Here is a 21,077-nt window from a genome sequence, read left to right on the forward strand (position 1 = left end):
GTATGGAGAAATACAGAAGAATATTCCCCCGAAACCCTGGTACTTTAACTTAAAATCACCATCAAGAAAATTTATAACAACCATCAGCAGATTACGCTTTGGACATGGAAAATTCGCAGCTCATTTGAAAAGATAAAAACTTAGAAATTCAGCCACATGTGAACATTGTAATACTGATGAAGCCACTCTCGATCACTTACTTCTACATTGCCCTGCCTTCTGTGTGCAAAGACTGCTTCTTATAGATGGCCTACTAAAGATATAAGAAGAATATATCCCCCGCCTCTTGCCATCTTTACTACAGAATACGAAGACTTATGAACATTTATTCCGATGCCGTAAAACTAATATTAAAAAAAAAATAGCCAATTAGCCACAGACAACACAGATGTCATTGATTGTCATTGATGTCAACATAACCACATTTTAACTCGTATTATCGCATTAATTTCTTAATTTTGATTGTTTTGTATAGTAATATCATGCCATAATATTATCTCGTTGTTCGGGCTACGTATTCTAGTGTCTTGTCTCTTCCACTACTCCTTAAATTTGGCACAAAAGATCTTTCATTCTATCAAACCGATTGCCGTCGATCTCATGTATTATAGTATTTGTGTTTACAGTTGAACGTTATTATTTAACCTTACTATGGCGGACAAGAAAAAGAAAGTTTTTGCTTCGAAAGTAAGTATATATTAGTACCAAAAGATTGTACCGGACAAACCAATGTAGGTTTAAGGGTGTGATGTATATATATTTTTGTAATATTCTTAGTGTTTAAAATAAATAAATAAATAAATAAATAAATAAATACCATCACAAACTACTTTTATAGGAAAACTTATTTAAAAACTGTTTTTAGGATCTTGCAACGCCGAGACGGCCAGTAATACTGAAATCAGATCGTGAGACTCCTAAAGAGCCAGCTAAAGAGAAGCAAGAGATTCAACCTACTATAATACTGAAGACAAGAGAACAAAGTACACCTAAGGAGGAACGCCCACTAAGTCCTAAAACTTTAAAGGCTCAGTCGTTAGAAGCCGATGGCCCTCATATAAGTAAAATTGCCCAAAACGAGAATAAGGAAAAAAAGACTATAGGTATGATAATTTTGATCTATTGCTTGTAGTCACCGAAACTCAAACCCTTAGAAAATAATAATGTAACTTGAGTTACGTGCACTGTGGAATAATCCAACTATATTAATAACTAATAACTACACATAACTTACAAGTTATGTGAAATGTTGCACTTTTTTCTTAATTGTTTATATTTATTGCAATGTATCTTTATTTAAGAGCTAGGGTTCTTGTTGGAGTAATCACTGACTATCTCTGTTCAGTGCCCTAACTTTGAGTTCGCTTTTAAGAAAACTAGTGACATATTAGTTGCCCAAACATATTTCCCCTTCAGGGGGTAGATTCAAAACCTTACGTTAACTCAGTTGTCGACCAATTTGATTTCATATCATACAATTTCCTTTCATTTTTATTCATAACACCCAAATCTAACGTCAAACTGTAGTTTTCAAATCCTCACGATTACTTAGAACTTTTTTTAAAAACAAAAAACTCAAAGTTCTTGACCGGCAATGACTACAAACGTTATTCAGAACAGAGTTATCAAAATAAAGTTAGCGAACGTCCTATTGTTTACAAAGCAAGAATGTAATATGGAAATCTGTTATTTTTTTAAATAAAGTCTGGATTTTGTTCAATTTTATTAATTTATTTTAATGCAAGACTAATCCATTCCTATATTTTAGGAATTTTCTTATAATCTATTTCACCGCCTAACTCCGTAAATACTGTTCGATAATGGTATTATGTCTGAATCCAAATTGAACTTTTAACTCGTATGTTCTGAATAGCTCGGGAAGCGCCCTTCGATTTGAGATCAACATAGATCGAACAATTGGTTAAAATATTGAAGACCAGTTCTATATTGTCTCTAACAGAGAACAAAAGAAATTCTCGAAATTCCTAATACTTGATTTATTTGGAATTAGAAATCTAGAAATTTACAGTTTAAGCCATCATGGGACATTACAAACAGATTTTAAGTGTGGGGGCGAACTGACATTGCCTTGTGTTCTCTAAACTACAACAACATGGAGATATTCCTGTCTAATTTGCCAGTCATAAAATCACACACTTTGTGCTGAATCTTTCCTGTTTTATAACAAACGCGGGAACACTAAAATCCGTTGCCCACCGTACCGAACTTGCAACTAGAAATCCGCGGGTCCCCGATTCTACGAACATCTACCCACAGACCTGAAAAGTGTTAGAAACGATGAAACGTTTTGTACCCGACTAAAAATCCTTTTATTGGATATTGAATTGTACAGTGTCGATGAGTTTCTTTTGAAACAATTTTAATTTTATTTTATTCGACAAGCAGTAGTTATACTACTTTATTTTATATTCATTATTATTATTATAATTTTATTACTGACGATCATAGTTATCCCTTGACATTATATTTCCAATTGTAATATTGTGACATTGATAACATGAAATAAACGATTCTATTCTATTCTATTCTATTCATTTCCAGAACAAAAACCTCCACCTCCTTTGAAGCTGATGACTGAGCCCATCAAATTGCTGGATGAAAACTTGGAGTTTAATAATGCTGCACTTGAGTTTCTGCAGGACTCCAGCACTAATTACTTAGTAGTTGGAATAATAGGTAAAAAATATCTATCAAGTACCTTTTAGTATTATAAATTATTTTATTTAAGCTCTTGACTAGAGATGGTAGCCTGCTGAGTCAATTTTAGCTTCTCAATTGAGAGGTTGCCATTTGAATGTGACAACAAGTCCGTTAAGCAATATCTCTGGTTAATAGTGAAGAAAAACGTCGTGATGAGACCTGCATGCCATAGTAGGTTCACAGCCCTTAGAAAACCAGAATGCCATCATCCAGGACTTTGGCCTATAACCTCTTCTCACAGGAAACCCATGCTTGGATGCGAATCGTTGATAGAATTTGACTTTAATTCATTTCCAAATATAAGTTTTTGCTTGTTTCTATTACCCGATTCATTTCTCTAAATAGTTAAAATCTAGCACTTAGTCCAGCCCTGTTTGCTAATGTGATGATTAGGGCTATCATCACAGGAATCTCGGTCTCGAAAATGTCGATATTTTTTTCTTTGAGTCTCGATGATTTTTTTGCCATTTTCGAGACTCGAGACTGATGTTTTTAGTCGAGACTTGAAATTTAAGTCACTTCATTAAACAAATCTATCTCTAAATCTATCTTCACTAAACCAACAGAATTTTTTATTTTGGTTACAAAGACATGGTAATACTGTAATTATACAGTGAGCTTAGTATAATCTGTGAACATTGAAGAAAGATAGTAATAAAATTAGATCCTCTCTCTAGAAATGTGTCAGGGTGACACGTGCAGTGTCAGTGCCCCTCAGATCTTTGTGATTTAAAGTACTGAGTGGTGCTGTAACTGTTATTGCCAGGTGTGTCGCTTACCACCAGGTGCACGGCTTGTTCGTCACATCACTTACTATCATAAAAAAAAGTTATATTAAACGCCCTTTGTCGCTTCCGTGCCCAACTATAAAAACGAAAAAACTTTCAGCTTTTTTTATAATTTGAGTTAATAAAAAACTTGATTATCATATTTTGACTGCCTAAATGCCTATCCTATAAATGTAGAAACCTACTTTTGAAATAATCGCTAGCTTTTTCCGGAATTTTCAAGACCGCACCGAGCATCGTTTTTTTACTAAAATAGTGATGACCCATCGAAGACATATGTTGAGCTTTATTTCTGTTCCACACGTCACAGTAAAAGCTTTAAAAAATAATGACCGTGCATGCGCCAAAATTATAAATACAATTTATTTTTTGACATCACAATCATGAATACAATAAGACAGTGCGAACAAACCAAATCACCATTCTGTATATGTCTCGACGTAAATAGCAACAGCTGGACTGCCACTTTAAATAATATCTTCTGTGGGTAGGGCTTAATTACTCATCCAGGCAGTGCCTATTTTCTTTTATAATGATGTACTACTTTCAGGCACTCAAAGTGTAGGCAAGTCAATGATACTAAACCTGATTGCCCTAAATACTCCTACTGAAGACCTCTGTTCTCAAATACTTCACTCCCATGAAACATCTGACAGTCAGTACGAAATGAATGAAACTGCAATCGACTCTCAAATGGAAATTCTTGAGTTTGCCGATATCCACGAGAGCAAGAAAAAGGTTGATAACATCTTTAAATTCAAAATGCAGGATATTGAACAAATTGAAAGAGGGGTTCACTGTACTAAAGGTAAGATTCTTTTTGTTCACGCGCTCACACAAAGCCACCAAAAAAAGTAATTTCTACATAGAGTTTTGTTCTGCATAACGCTTTCACCACCCTAACTTTGCATGGTTTACATTACGAACATAATAATGCTATCAAAGTAACGCCAGTGACATGCACTATTTTAACCTTTTAAAAAACTAGCTATGCCCGCGATTGCATACGAGCAAGCAAGTATCAATTATGTGTCCTACTAATACATAAAAAAGGGACTCTATTAGGCGGTTATTACGTAAATTGAGAGTTGACCTTGAAGATCGTTGCACCTGTAGCCATCTCGAAGAACAATCTTTGAAATAAAAAAATCGTAGTTTTTTTTGTTTATTTATTACATTTAAAGCACTAGAAAACAAAACATTCCAGTATAACATAAACTTAACTAAGTTTTTCCGTATTTCGATTCATCATTTAACTGCCTCCGTGGCCGAACGGTTACCATGCCGGACTGCCACGCAGAGGTCCCAGGTTCGATTCCCGGGCCGGGAGAAATATTTGTATGGCCTACATTTATTTCTCTCGTGAGTTTGGGTGTAATTTGTAATTTGTGTGTGTGTCCATGGCACCCGCGACACAGGGTTTCCCTAGTGCGGGGCTATGTTGATTGTGAGCGTTATTATTTATTTATTTATTCTTTCTGGAATAAAACCACATACAAATCTCGTCAGAAACGCAACGTCAGATTTATGACACCCCACTTTTCCCCGAGATTTAGTGGGTTATATAAAACAACAATTATTATGTATACAATGGTATCGCAGAGTGGTGAGCGAATGTTTTAGTTAAGACTAGAATACAAAACTAACATAACTATAAGTGTGTGTATCTAACAAATTATGGATTCAAATTATCCGAAATAAATAAATGGTTATTTTTATTAATTTAAATAAAAATAACATTTTTTTAATTTAAAAATAAGTGTGCATTTGACTTCCATCTCATCTGATGGAAAGTGACGATGCTGTCGACGATGGAGCACGCACACCTAAATAATGCCTATTCACTCTCGCCTTGTCAAAGCCCAAGTTATAACGTTCAGGGAAGAAGTCTGCAGGCAGGGAATTCCACTCCATAGCTGTTCGCCATACAAATGTGGAAACGAAACGTTTCGTGCGAATCCTTGGAATATCCACAACATAGGGATGAAACCCAGCCTACGTCTGGTCCCCTGATGATGGAAAGGGGAAGGCGGAATTAATTCGTGTAATTCCCTCGCACACTCTCCGTGATGTATCCTGTAGAATACCGATAAGCAGGCAACTTTACGGCGGTGTTCAAAGCTCTGCTTCTCCGCTACTAATTTCGGGTCACCTATAAGCCTCTTGGCACTCTTGTCGATAGAATTCAAGGTGGCCAGTTGGTATGTAGCAGAGCCCTCCCATAGGTGCCAAGCTTTTTGGCCATGTATTATATGTATGTGCCGAAGTTAAAATTGGACGACAGGTCTATTCCAAGTAGCTGCAGACAGTCGGCTATCGGTATGGATATATCACGAAAAGTCGGAGTCAGGTCAAAGGGACTCCGTTTTATGGAGAATAGACACGCTTGCGTTTTAGTAACGTTAAATTTGACAAGATTGGCATCGCCCGAATCGGAGACCGCCTTAAGTGTCAAATCCAAACAACTAACCATGGACTCTCGACAAGACTGGATTATCTCTCCACTGACCCTTGCATTGGTCAAGTACCTGTCTATAACTGTGGTGTAGTCAGCATACGCGCAGGTACCTGGTATTAACATATCATTGATATGCAGCAGAAAGAGAGTTGCAGACAGTACGAAACCCTGAGGAACTCCGGTCGTCCCTCGATGTTCGGAAGAGTAGCCTTCTAAGACCACCCGAATCGAACGTTCCCAACTTTTGTAATTTCCCAACATTTTGTGTTAGATCGTATTAAATGGTAATGCAATTACCTGCATACACGTTACGGAATTAAAATAATTTGCCGAAACGATTGTGGAGATTAATAACATCCGTCCAAAATTTACGAACGCAGACTATTAATTTAGCTAAATATTTTATGACTTGTATCCATAAAAAAAATATATATATATTCATTCTTACACGTGACTTTACCTGCTTAGTAATTTGCTTAAAAGAAGCACAATATACCTTATAATAAATGTATAAGACACTCATTGAGTATGAATATTCGATGAATACACTCAAGAGCATATTTAAAGGAACGCTGAAAAAGGGTTGAATTATGATAACAATCAATGAATCACTGGCCACATACACCAGAACGTTTAATTTGAATTTGAATTTGAAATAAGTTTAAATAATAACCTTTTATAAAAAAACCGACCTCAAAAGTTGGTGGAATTGCATCAGTTTTGCATGCAGTTTTATTGAAATCGATTACCAAAAAGTGCACTAAACCGGATTCATCCGGTTTTTCTAGTACTCTGTACTGATTCTTAGTATAAATAACTACATTCTCAATTTTTTTTAAGCTTAACCTGAATCGGGAATTGAGTCAACTAAATGAATATCAGGATGTTTCAATCACCGCGATATTCAATTATGTTTTTGGGATATTACTCCACTACTTTGTTATAATTATTAATACAAAGATCGGACACTAAGAAAAAATCCTTCGATCCGGCTGGATTCGAACCAGCGTCTTCCAGTAAACCATGCTAGATGCTATGCCACCTAAGCCATGGAACGAACCAGCGGACCTTACGAATTGTTCTATGTGCATGTTGCAGATTTTTAACGATTCAGTTTTTAACGATTTTTTTTGCGTTAGCGCCATCTGTGGAAATCTATTTCTTCACTTAGCCAGGTACCTTTTTAGCTACCAGCAGCTGACTAGAGTTGTCGCTTAAACTATTGTAACTAAGTTTGTTGAATGTCAGGATGTTCCAGTAAGATATTAATTTTTTTGTGAAATTGCTCCGCTAGTTATAATTATTAATACAAAGATCGAACACTAAGAAAAACCGACCGAGCACGCACTTAGCAAGGTTTGCTGGAACACGCTGGCTCGAATCCATCCATCATCATTCAGTCATTTTTTAAACACCGAGCGAACGCTCAATTCTATAATGAATGTGGCTTGAGATGACCCGCACTAGCAAGCATGAGTACACCACGAATTATGCAAATCTGTGCATCTGTATAAGCACGCGACGGGTGCGCACACATACAAGCCACGCTGCTACGAATATATGGAATTACCCTGCCTTATTATACTATTTAGTAGCAGTAGAGCTCCTTGTGAAAGAGTTCGTCCAGGTTAGTACTGCCACTTTGCCTATTTCTGCCGCCAAGCAGTAATGTCAGCATTACTGTGTTCCGGTCTTGAAGAGTAAGGATGCTGTTGAAATTGCAGGCTCATAAGACTTTCAACTTACGGCTCAGGGTGACGGGCGCAGTGGCAGTACCCCTCAGATCTTTGCGACTTAAAGCTCTGAGTGGCACTGCAAGTGTTATGAACAGGCGTGTAGCTTATCATCAGTCCATTACTTGATATTATATAAAAAAATATTAATAATTCAGTCATTTTTTAAACACCGAGCGAAAGCTTCAATTATATAATGAATGGAACTTGGGACGACTCGCAATACAAAACGTGAGTACACCGCGAGTCATGCGTATATGTATAAGCACACGACGGGCACACACACAAGTCACGCTGCTACGATTGTATGGAGTTACCCTGTGCTATTAGACTATGGTACTGTCGTATAAAAACAGCATTGATTTCAGTTTTCTCATTTCAGGCGTAGACATGTACGTAACAACAGACAGAGTGATCCTCCTCGACTGCCAAGCTTTATGGTCACCGTCGCTCATCGATGAGACTAACACGAACCCAGTGACATCACGGAGTGCCAATGTCGTCACCGTCGACTGCCTGCAGGTCGCCTCCTTTCTGATGGCCATATGCCATGTTGTTATAGCTGTGCAAGATTGGTTCACTGATTACAATATTTTAAGGTAGGTAGGTAACTTTTGTCGGCAACATATTAGGGGAGGCTGAAATGTAATCTGTTTTGACTGTTTCCAATAAAAAACTACATTATAAATACAAATCTTTGTATTTATAATGTAGTTTTTTCTATGGTGTTTGCCTACAAAAAAACGCGCACTGCTCTATACGTTTATCGAATACGCAACGGACTTGTCAATCAAATCGAATGAAGTTTAACGTATTCGGTGTGCAGTGACGCATGGTATTAATACATCTCTTTCACACGGCGCGAAATCAAACTTTTTTTATCGAATAGTCACCTAAGCGGCGTTTAGTATTGAAGTATCTTTTGGAAGGAGGGCAAATTGGGGTAATTCTATTGTAAAGGAAGTTTTACTTTAGAATTACGTATAATTTTCTATTTCTCTTATTACTTACACTGTGCTCGACGGTTTACACATTAAATATTAGTAACGTAAGGCACAACTAAACATCTTTTTGCAATATTTCTTAATGTAAAGAACATGCTATATTTATACTGGGTATTCCTAAATTTTAATAATACCAATCGATTGAGCGGGACCTTCCGAATCCAATGATTCCCTTACGTTAATTGATACTACTGGTTGATAAGTGTATTTCCCTTGCAGGGGCGTTGAAAAAAGTCGAGATGATCATCTTTTATTTCCTACTTAGGTACTATTCAGCAGTACATACTTATTTCCACTGTCATTTTCCGATAAAGTAAAAAAGTATTTTACGCAATCGTTGCATAATGAGGGCTCTTAAAAGTCAAGCACCGTGTTTAGGCCAGGAGGCTTTGCCACGTGGCCTAAGTACGAGATTTGAAGACCTTATTATGTAAAGATTGAATACAACACTAAACGTTTTCTACGAGTAAATACAATAATGAAACACAACCAATATTTAACGTATATTTTCTTAACAATCCATGGCAACAAACTCAAAGGAAACAAACACTACAAAACAAAAAACCAAATGGCCAAGGAAGTGGCCAAGTACCGCTTAGATTTATATATTTTTAATAACCAATATTTTTTTATAAAAGTTTGTGGCCCGGTTGCAAGACTCGGTTCAGTAGCGAGTACCATAGGCAATAGAATTTTGATTCAGAACTAAAAAGAGCGCCTTTGTGATATGGTTTATGTAATTATTATTGGCACTTATTTATTAAGTATAGGAGAAGGAAAAAGTTTTTAACACTTCAGCTAATTGTACAAAGATTTTTAAACTTAAGGATTAGTTTTCATCAAAGCTAATCTTTATACCTAAATGCAGTTACTAACAGAAGCTTAAGCTTGCAACTTTGGTGCATAATAATATACCCAGAACTTTACTCGTATTACCATTTTGAGTACTGCCACCTTACCTATTTCTGTCGCCAAGCAGTAATGTCAGCATTACTGCGTTCCGGTTTTAAAGGGTAAGGGCGCTGGTGAAATTACAGACATATGGGACTTGTCGACTTATGTCTCAGGGTGGCGGGCACAGTGGCAGGCAGTGTTTATAGAGGCGTGTAGTTTACCATCAGGCGCACGACTTCTTCGTCCGGTCACTTGATATTATATGAAAAAAAAAATCTTCAACACATTATACGTCACAATGCTGGGACACGGGCCTCCTGCTAAGGAGAGGGTTTAACCAATGACTCCCAAAGTGGTCAAGCTTGTCGCCTCCATCAGCTGCCAGCGGCCTTTCGCAGATCATCACTCTATTCAGTCAGAGGAGATGACCATATTTTTAGAATAAAGATTTTCGTGGCACAATGTGTCCCTGAAAAATGTTTAAAGCAGTCATATCTTACAACGTTACCAGGTATATACAAACGGCAGAAATGCTCAAGCCGTCTCTCTCGGCATCAAGCTCTGTCGCCAGTCAAGAGAGCTCTGAGTCCACGGCCAGTGGGGAGAGCAGCCCTCATCTCCTGCTGTTACAGAATAGATGCCAACTTGAGGACTTCACTCCAGAAGCTGTTAAAATAATGCAGGATGTTTACAGGTACGTATTATTGGAAGTATTCTACATTTAAACCTGGATTTCTCGGTCGTTTTCAGAGAAACCTTAAACGTGTAAACAGCAATAATGTCGCCTTTAACGACACTATATGGAATATCATCACCATTATCTCAACCATTTAACACCCACTGCTGGGTATAGTAATGTGACCATGTTTCGAGCGGGATAGTCCCACAACAGAACACACGTAACACATTTTTTTTTAATAGCGCCAAAGCGAAAAATATATAAAACCAGCTAACCAGACATCGAGCACCAAACTACACAAGATTAATATTTTTTTAAATTTTTTATTCGTTAAATAATTTTAGTTATTTTTATTTATTTTTTTATCATTAAACATTTCGTAACTATTATAAACATGTCTTTTCTTTTTAAAACAATAATAAATTTACAGGCGTCCCGTTCTGAGTAAATAATGGTCACGTTAGGTATAGGTCCCCCTCCTTTGCACGCCAGCTCAATCGGTGACGTGTGTGTCTCATCCACAGTCTTCCGCCAATTCTGACGATATCGTCCGACCATCTTGCAAATGGTCTGCTTCGACGCCGTTTTGCTCCTACCAGGTACCACGTCGTCATCTACGACTTTTGTGCGCTGTCGTATCTCCACGTTGGGTATGCGATCGACGAGAGAAATGCCGAGCATGGCGTGCTCCATTGCTCTTTGAGCTACTCTGATTTTGTACAAGTATGGGCAGGACGCATTGATTATAAACTTCAGTTTTCAGTGTGTTGTTTTATATTGAATATAGCAAATACAAATAAAAGCTTATTTCTGGTTCCAGAAAAGCTTTCCAAAAATCCAACCTACAGCTGAACTCCGGAATGTACCTGTACAGTGACACGAATAAAAATGGTCTCAACGTAGACAAAGTATGCAAGAGCTATAGTGTGGACACCTGTGGAACTCCTATCAATTTGTTCTTATTGCCTGAAATTTATCCTGATTATGGTAAGAAAATTTTACATTACTCATTCAACACACCCCGACAATAAATAAATATTAAGGCCCAATTGTACGTTATCGCCTCGATATATCGCGAAGCTATTAATGACTAATATTCATCGTTGCATGAACGTTACTCATGTTGTCATGAAATATGCCCCTACCACGAGTTTACAAAGACAGTTGTCGCTAGCGACTGCGTATAATATATTTGACAATTTTATATGGGCAATAGGCAATCGGACTATAATAACAAAATAATATTTAGGTATTTAATATGGTAGGTATATAATATTTAGGTAGTCTGCTGACTAAAACTGCAGATTTGTAATTAGCACTTTCACCTGTAAGTTAACATATATTTATTGTTAAAAAGTTGCTGTAAATCTCCCAAAAATAAATAAATAAATATGTTATGCAAACACAAACCACACCACTTGACGTCATACGTAGGTAAACAAAGAAACGTCACCGTATGCACTGTTCGCCTATTATCTTGAGGTATTTTGTTCGTTTAATCGATTTTTGACTAAAAACCACAGCAAGTTGGATTGAGGCCAGTAGTCGATTAATACGTAAAATTCTCACACGTTTCAAGTGCATAAATTTATCTACTTTGTTTACCTACCAATGACGTCTCGCTCTCTTCGTTGACATATATTGAAACATTGTATTTCAAAATAACATTTTTATTGACTGTATAAGTATATAAATATCCGTTATGATTCGTTTTAAAAACTAAGTTGCCCTATGGTAAAGCGCCTTTAGCGGTCACAAGAAGGAACTTTTTGTACATAAACATTTTACGACATAAACATTTTACGACATTGACCTACCAACAGTTGTTGTTGGTAGGTCAATGCTTTACGCAGTCGCTAGCGACAACTGTAACTGTATACTCATGGTAGAGGCACTGCACATACTCTTGTCAATGTTTACAATTATGAAATGACTAGCAAATATGTAAAATGTAGTAAATAATGAATTTAGTTCATGACGAATTTTTTTTATTGGATTAGTTGGGAAAGAGGTAAGTTCGTTTAAGGTGAGCAGGAACTTTCGATTCCCTTACTATCGCAATCGCATATATTTACTATAAAAAAAAACTTGTGAACGGTATGGTAACTATTACCAAAGTCATTGCCAACAATCTGTGAGATTGTCCGCTTTGCCTCAAGGTAAGTATACCATCATTTTTAATGTTATTTTGTTACAGATAACCGTGAAATATATAGAGGGCATCCCACATTTGAACACCTAGCAAAACGTCTTCGGTGGATGGTGCTAGGAGTGAATAGGCATCAAATTACGAACGTTCCCAACCTCTCTGAACGGAGTTGGTTCCACTACTGCAACAAAGCTTGGGAAACAATCAGAAAATGCACCTTCTTCATGGAGTACGAAAGATTTCTTCCCTGAGAAAGGAAATCTGCCTTGTTACCGGATATGGTAACTTACTCTGAACATCTGTCGATAAAAAAACGCAAAAGAAACAGGTGTATGAAATGATAACGAGGGTTTATGTTAAAAGATTGTAATTAACGTAATCAACACAGCTGTGTCTAATGTTAAATACCTATCTAGTATCAATTATTATACTACATTTGTCATGCAATTACTTTATTGGACCCAATAAATGTGTAACAAAAACTGCGTATGTTTTAATAACTTATCACTGAAATACACTAGCAATAAGAGGCTTGCGTCGTTGCTCTGGAGGTTTATATGCATGCTGGTACACACTAGCCAGTCTCCAATGTTCAGGGTACCCCGTCGCGTTTGCGTCGCGCCAAATACTAAAAGGAGGCGCCAAAGTTGGAATAGTATAATTTTTCTTAGTATAAGGATGACGCATCTTCGGAATTTTAATACCTTTGGAATCCGTAGAACTATTATTAGAACTATTCACTGAATTTGGATTGCCAGCTTTGAAAGCGAATTTATAATCTTCCTTTTGTTTTGGTACTTGTGGTATTTTGGTGCCATTGCAAGATAAACAGGTCTTGTGCTTTACATTGTTATCCACTGAATCACTGTTTTTGTTCGATTTGTGAAAAGTCTGGGATTCGTTGGGAGAACTTTGGTGCAACTTACCCTGAGCCAACGGAGTTCTTTCATACGATTCTAAACTATTACGATTGCGCTTCATATCGTAATTCGTATTATCATGCGCATTCCAAGCCTCTTTGATAGGTTGTAATTTTTTTGGCCTCGAATCATCGCGACTAGACTTACGACTGGTTTCACTTGGAGTACCGCATCCATGTATACCGTCACATTTTGGCATCGTGGCAGACTGAGCGGAATTTCTACTACTTGTCGCCTTAGAGCCCTTTTGACTACAGTTATTATGTTGTGGACAATACTGTACTTCACAAGAGTCTTTCCTCTTTTCCTTACTCATGTCTTTTTCAAAATATGGTACAGGGTGGCGACCTTGATCCTCAGTTACTCTATTTTGTGTGAAAATAGGTTGAGAGTGAGCGTGAACGTGTTCTATATCTTCAATTGCTTCTTTTGGAGTATGCACCATAGTAAAAACGGCCGGTGCCTTGGAGCCGTTTGAACCGTCAATATGTTTTGGCGGTTTGTGTTCTTTTTTTGGATCGTCTGGCTTGAAATCCCAGCAAATGGCCAAGTCCATAAGCGACAAAGGTTTTTGGTATTGTCCTCCCAAATTTGGACCGGAAGTGGATGGACGTCTATCGTCTCCCTTATCACCGTCGGCTTTCTGAGCTTCACAAGTCTTTGGCCTATGTATACGTAGTTTTGTGCAACAGGTAGGACCGGACGCGCCGTAACCTTTCCAGCCAATAGCATACGGTTTCACTACAATATCCGAATCTCTGTGCTCCGCAATTTTTGTCAAATTTCGATATCCCAAAGTATCAGGCAGAGGCTGATGTTCTAAGTTGCCAACATGCATTCTTTTAGCGAATTCAAAATTTTGAGAAACATTGACTTGAGGTAATTTCAGAGGTTTACACCCCTTACCTTTTCTCATGTTCTCCTCTTCATCTTTCTTTGCGTTTTCTGCCACTTTTCGCCAGAATTTATCGTTTTCGTCTTCTTGAGGGCCGTGAATTTTTTCTACGGCGTCTTTAACTAACAGATCGTAACTGTCATGCCTCTTATCTGATTCTGTTAATGATCCAGGAACGTAAGGCCCGTGGCCTTCATCGTCAACTGGTTCTTTCTTCTTATAAAGATCTAAAGGATCATCTTCATTCTTACTTTCTAGATTGTCTTCATTTTTCACTTTATCTGAATTATTGTCATTAATTTGTTCCTGTTGTTGATCTGTTTTAGGGTCTGATTCCTTAAAAGCGCAGACATGAAAGAAAATACATTAACTGTTAAATTGTCACGGAAAACAATCACATCACAATAATTTTGCGTCCGCCATATTTGTGCAATGCTTATAAATCTACAATATAATGTGGTACTTTCCTCAATTAGGCATAGCTTTGTTTGTTATGGTGCGTATGGAACGGACAAACTCGTGGCTGCAAATAAAGGAAAATAAAAATTAAGAACTGTGAAAATAAAAGGTTTGTTGAAATAATGATTGTGCAACTACCTAGTACGTACAGTATAGACCACAACTAAGATATACAAAAGTCGAATTGTTTATTAAAAAAATTAAGACATTTACATAGCATTGACGAGCAGTTTAAAAAGTGAGTTTGTATACCTTAATTAGCGGCAAAGTGTACCTCCTATGAACAGCTATTATCACTTTTATCTATTACAAAGTGTGCAGGTGTTTTATAGGTGTTTACAGGAAGTAAAAAAATATATCTACTCGTGATTACAAAGTGTTATGTATGACAACCGTGTATTAATTTTCTTAAAATATCCTAAAACTTACAGAAATTAACTTTTTTTTACATTGAGTAGGTAAGTATTTATATTATACTTTTCGCTATACGAAGTTTTACGCGCAAATTTAGCCGGTAAGATGGCGTGCAAATGTGCTGGCTTACTTTGAAGGACTGTGGATCGGGAGCCTCTTCTTTTTCTGCCTTAACTTTTTGTCCGCGTGCCGCAGCACGCATGCGCGCTGCTTTCTTGGCAGCGGCTGCTTGTTTCGGCCTTTGAACACGGAGATTTAACCAATCTGGAAATCTACCTTTAGGGGGTTCTCTTTGCAACTCCGCAGCTGGAACAAAAAGTTCCAAATGCTTATTTTAATAAACAAAATACCCTACTCCAAAACTATATCACCCATAATACGCGCAGTATTTCGCTATTTCTACATAAATTGAATGACATTTTTAACAACGCAAAAGTCTTAAACGACATAAGTTTTGCGTGCAAAATAATCCATATCGATTGGTGGTTCATCTACTGTGACCCTGTTACCCGTATCAGTGCGATATGCGGACCGCTACCAGGATTTATTCAACGACAGCCAACAAACTACTTGGTAACACGATTTTATTAGAAGCACTTCCTGCTCGTCGCATTGCATATAGGTTGACAAATAAAGGGTTTTATTGCGTTGATTCCTTTCAAGGACAATCAATAAAGTTATTTTCGTAATACAATTGCTTACAAGCAAAGGGACATAGATATTTTTAGGCTTTTTCATCATTACAAATCGCAACAACATGCTTAATATGATCTTATTATGCAATATTATATGCTTGCTACATATGCTTGTTTTTCTTGTTAGCAATGATGATACGTAGATAGTTTAGACAAAAAAGAAAGCTTATATTTTGGACATAAACATAATGCCCAATATGAGGAATTTATAAACTTACAACTTACCAACTTCTCTCGTTATCTTTCTAGGCAGGTCCCAAGTACCAGTATAGTGCCCAAAACACTTCGATGTACCTCTAGGTGCACCAGGTAAGAAGTGTCCATTAATGTCGCATATAGGTTTTGAGTCAGGCCTCATTTCCATTGGACGAGGGCGAGTTGGCGCCCAGCGTGGGACCTCGAAGTTACCAAGCTTCCTGGGTGATGATGCATCGTTAAACTGTAAATTTATGTTGTTTTTTTAATTTTTTATGATATCAATTGACGGGACGAACAAGTGGTGCGCCTGGTAGTAAGCTATACGCCTATCCACAGCAGTTGCAATGTCACTCAGCGCTTTAAATCGCAAAGATCTGAAGGACACTGTCACTGCGCCCGTCTCCCTGAAACACAAGTTGACAAGTCCCATATGCCTGTAATTTCACCTGCTGGTGATTATTATTATTATTATTACTTCCGTGGACGAACTCTTTCACAAGAAGCTCCACTGCTGCGAAAAGTATATCCATATCGATTATATAAATATGTATAATTCTTATTTAATTTGCAATAATAATCATTATAGAAACAGTATAATTTTACGATACTTCGGAAAATCAATAGGACTATTGACAAAGTATACAAAGGTATGTGGAGTAGCGACTCGGGTACGACCGTTATTTTTCCACAGATATTGATGAAGAATGTATGTTAGTTTACAATTGGCTATGCCTTCTGCTTTGTCTACGTGACTGCTGGTTTACAAATATTAATTATATAAATCACACGACGAAGGAGGTTTGAATGATGCCGACACACGACCGCACGTGTTTGTGGCGACGTGGCGCGTGGCTGGGACATTATTCACGTTTCTTTTCTAATTCCTAACTACATGATTATGTAGCTAATCACTGATACGAAATCCGTGGCAAAAAAGTTTGTAGAAAATATACATTCAATTAAAAAGAAAGTTTATTTACAAAAAAATGTGTTCACTGCGTAAACAAAAAACCAAATGGTCTGGATATTGTAATATTATATTAATTTATGATATATGTATATATATACCCGTATAAAACAAAATGATGGAAGAAAAAAAAATTACTCTAAATTAAAATTATTTCTGTTACTGAAAAAAAAATTATTTTCAAGGAATCCATTTTTTAAGAAACTGAAAATATATATTTTAAATTCGCACTTTATTAATCTATACATCGGCACCAAAAAAAACCAAGAAAGTCTACACTATCGTGTCAAACCGAAACAAAACACAGTCCGTGTTATGTAATTATCTACTTCGCACCAAGAATTATGACTATTGTCAACGCAAAAGATAGTATTCATTTGTTACGAGAAATAGCTCGTTTTATGAGGTACTAATGACTCGACAGAATGTTTTAATATCTATTATGCAAAGTAAGTTAATGCTCGCTTTTACTTTATGTTATTAATCAGAAAAATTGCCTTTTTTTCTCAAAATTATCTTTATGATGTTACACAGAACTGCAACATCATAAAGAGCATACTCTCCGAATTTGCTTGAGATTATAGTCTACGAGTCATTCAATGCTAATTCAATGATACATTATTTTTTTCAAGAGGAATTAAATCTTGCATGCTTGTTCAGAAAAATGAAATACAATAGCCACGCGTTTGAGTTTTATGAAGAGCAGGTGTGAGCCCTTTGACTACCCCCTGCTGAGCAATCATCCCTTGCCAACAAAGGGTTGCAAATTATTATTTACCCCATACATCACGCCTCCGTTTGACTAAATTATAAATGCCCGCAATAATTTAGAATTATCTTGTCGAAAGTTGTATGACAAACAAAAAAATAGTTGAACGTTTGCAAACTGCCGCTGTGGCGAACGGTTACCATCCTGGTCTGTCACGTAGAGGTCCCGGGTTCGATTCCCAAGCCGGGAGAAATATTTGTATGGCCTACATTTATTTCTCTCGTGAATTTGAGTGTATTTTGTCGTTGTTTATGTGTGTGTGCCCATTGGCACCCGCGATACACGGTTTCCCTAGTGCGAGGCTATGAGAGTTAAAAAAAAATAAAATAAAACTTAGTCAAGGTGTGTGAAAAAAATGAAATCTTGTCTGTTTCTTATTTCAAATGAAAGAGACTCGCATTCGAGATTGTCCTAATCGAGATTGTCACACGTCAAATAAACTAAACATGTCCTGATTATAAAAAGATTTCATTTCGTAAATCTATTAAATTACTTTATGACGATAAAGTTAATACGATTCTTAACTGGTAATAAAATTCATATAGTTTGTTCTATATTATAAAAGAATTTGCATGCTTTTTTAGGGCATTATTGTCCTAATTTAATTAAGAAAAATAATATAAAATGATAATTTTACATAATTTTTCGTAATGAATAAGTAGTACGAGCTGTGAAATTATATTGCAGACAATTTACAACTCATCATTTAACCTCTGAAAAAGAAATTAAAAATTAAGAGAACAACAATATTTATGTATGAAATATAACAGAGCTCATATCCTGATGTTCTGAAAACAATATTAAGTAATGTACCAAATTTTACGTCTAGACAAAAAGGTTGAAATGATAAAAATTGCAAAATAAAATTCAAAATTTTGTAGCTGTTTTTCTGCATTGATAGTAGGTAAGTTTGATGCACAATCTCTGTGATTTATTTTTACTTCCAGCATATTTTTTACACTCGACCTAGTTCGTTGCCCGCGAGTGTAACTTGTTCAAGTGGTTATATGAGACTAGTGATAACGATTTATCTACCGCAGATACTATTTTACAGTGCTATTTTAATGACTAAAAGTCAATAAAGATCTAAAAGGAATATTTCATGTTCTACTTCTAGCACTAATCTGCAAGTGGCACCAAATCGAGATATTGGCACCTAACGTTTTATTGCCACATAAAAAATGTCAATCCGATTTTGCTTAACAATAAGTACTTAAATTTAAAAAAATGTATTAGATCGATATGTGGAGCTCACTTCCGAGAGTCGTGCGAACCTCTATTCAAAAAGCTGAATATCCCCCACTCCCATGCATTTACATAAAGCAAATAGCCACATTTGTAAAGCAGTACCCAGAATTCTTTAAGACATGGAAACAATTAAATATTAGACAACATCATCTCCGACAGCATTTTGATAATTTGTTACGTGTACTATGTTATCAATTAACGAGTACAGAAAGTGGTCCGTTCTTATGGCCATAACATAAAGATTTAACTTGCTACACAGTGACCGAAAAGTGTTGCCACTAAATGCGTTTAGACAAAAGATACCTAAATATAATGTTATAAACGGTTGTTAGTACTCCGTAAAAGAATTTCTCAACGGCAAAAATAACTCGTAGAATAATGTAATTTGTGAGATGGTAAAACTATCTATTTATTTTAAATTTCATAACAAGAATGTTAATTTGGATGTATTGCTTTATAATAATAGGTAAAAGTCAGTGTGTGAATATGAAGGAAATGTGATATTAAAATCATCAGCGTGCAAAATTTGTATATACAATCCATTTTTTGCATTTCAGTAACCTTGCGATTTAAGATACGAGTTTGAGAAAGTAAGGCGATGTTATGTAATTAAATATGGCAGTAAAATTTTAATGGCAATGTAATATTGACATCCTGGACATGGTATAATTTAAATACTTTGACATACATTAATACAATAATACATTTTAGTGCAATAACCTAAATAATAACCATAATTTATAGTAATTTTGTTTTACGAGAATATATGTCCGCCATTATCGGTAGATTTTTTGTGATACCATATATTTACTGTACACTAAATTGTGTGATACCGAAAAGTCTCACAAATAAACATTTTTCATTTAATTTCATAACTAAATAAAATATTAAAAAAGCTATTACGAGCGTTGTAAGCGTTGTAGATCTCGTTTTGCTGATCTCAGATATTACGCTAAAAGAGTTGATTAGGTACGTTAGTTATAATAAGGAGGGGAGCAATGTTTTTCGACGATTATATCAACCAAAGAAACAGTTTTCAACTTCACTTAAGCCAAATTGAAAACGCCCAAAATAGTTACTGCAAACGGACAAAGATAATTACTTTCTATTTTCTACGGCCTTGAACTTTTCCTGAATAGTGATATGCTTAAAACTGTCTAATCATTATCTGTTTCGGTAACACTTCAATAGGAATATATTCGTAAAAACAGAAAAGAATCAACTGTATGGATTATCATTCGTTTTCAAATGTGGCATACACACACGTAGTTTATATACCAATTTTTTTTTTCTAGGACAGTTATGAGGAATTCTTACGGGGTTTTTTATAGATTTTTTTTTAATATACTTGTTTACATTTTCGGCTATGATTCTATAAATATATAATATAAATATGAGTTAAGAAAGTGTTCATATTGACAGAATAAAAGCTGTCCAAAGACGGTTCCTCCGCGCAAAGTTTGGAATGCGTAGGACACTTACGAGGTAAAACTAAAATATTTTAAGACGAACCCTCCTCAGTCCAACGTGTGATACTGGACTATTCCATACTTTTTAAGATTGTAACTCAATTGTGTTCTTAAGCCATGTCTGGCATGTTTGGCAGTTAACGCACCCAAAAAACTTTTTCTCGATCATGTACCACAAACAATTTACTTCGCAAATGCCGTGCGTGGAATGCAAATTTAATGTATGTTTACTTTAACCAATTTCACAGTTTGTATTCTGTAGCTATATTATAAAATAATTAAATTAATCGACTTAGTTTCTAATCTATCATATCACTGCATCGGAGGAAAAAAATGAGACCAAGAATGTTCCTTTGTTACATTTAGAAGGCATTTTTCATCACAAGTAATGATAAGGTTGAAAAAAAGTTTTTTTATTTATCGACTTAGTGGGCCGATATTTATAGAGTTAGTAGAAATGGGCCTGCATTGCATTACTTGGTTTCATGTATATCTACAATACTGTCAAATTCGTCCATAGTGTGTGCTGGATCGGCTTCGCCGCTTGTCATTATTTATCCAGCTACAGCTGCGATCTTCGACGCGACTTAATTATCAGGAAAAAAATTCCATTACGG

The 21,077-nt window shown here is 36.1% G+C and overlaps 3 protein-coding genes across 4 annotated transcripts in view; 1 reads left to right on the top strand and 2 right to left on the bottom strand.

Moving 5' to 3' along the window:
* The first annotated feature begins 524 nt into the window (after positions 1–524).
* Positions 525–12,854, top strand: LOC113238221 (protein SMG9-like). The gene is made up of 8 exons (XM_026475006.1): positions 525–687; positions 866–1,103; positions 2,563–2,697; positions 4,060–4,317; positions 8,083–8,299; positions 10,110–10,292; positions 11,098–11,264; positions 12,475–12,854. The coding sequence occupies exons 1-8, from the start codon at positions 652–654 to the stop codon at positions 12,675–12,677; spliced, it is 1,437 nt and encodes a 478-aa protein (XP_026330791.1). The 5' UTR covers positions 525–651; the 3' UTR covers positions 12,678–12,854.
* LOC113238222 lies at positions 12,819–14,291 on the bottom strand. The gene has a single exon (XM_026475007.1). The coding sequence runs from the start codon at positions 14,260–14,262 to the stop codon at positions 12,931–12,933; it is 1,332 nt and encodes a 443-aa protein (XP_026330792.1). The 5' UTR covers positions 14,263–14,291; the 3' UTR covers positions 12,819–12,930.
* Positions 14,292–14,489: 198 nt separating this feature from the next.
* The window catches only part of LOC113238223 (protein Flattop homolog), a 14,954-nt gene continuing 8,366 nt past the window's right edge, over positions 14,490–21,077 (bottom strand). For both annotated transcript variants that reach the window (XM_026475009.1, XM_026475010.1), the window contains exons 2-4: positions 16,035–16,248; positions 15,245–15,420; positions 14,490–14,764 (exon numbers count right to left, since the gene is read on the bottom strand). In XM_026475009.1, coding sequence (XP_026330794.1) covers positions 14,714–14,764; positions 15,245–15,420; positions 16,035–16,248 — 441 coding nt within the window. In that variant the 3' untranslated portion in view covers positions 14,490–14,713. The remainder of the gene's footprint in view (positions 14,765–15,244; positions 15,421–16,034; positions 16,249–21,077) is intronic.

Source organism: Hyposmocoma kahamanoa, unplaced genomic scaffold, assembly GCF_003589595.1.
Source record: "Hyposmocoma kahamanoa isolate Upper Pololo Valley unplaced genomic scaffold, ASM358959v1 95, whole genome shotgun sequence".
In the NCBI taxonomy this organism is placed as follows: Eukaryota; Metazoa; Arthropoda; class Insecta; order Lepidoptera; family Cosmopterigidae; genus Hyposmocoma; species Hyposmocoma kahamanoa.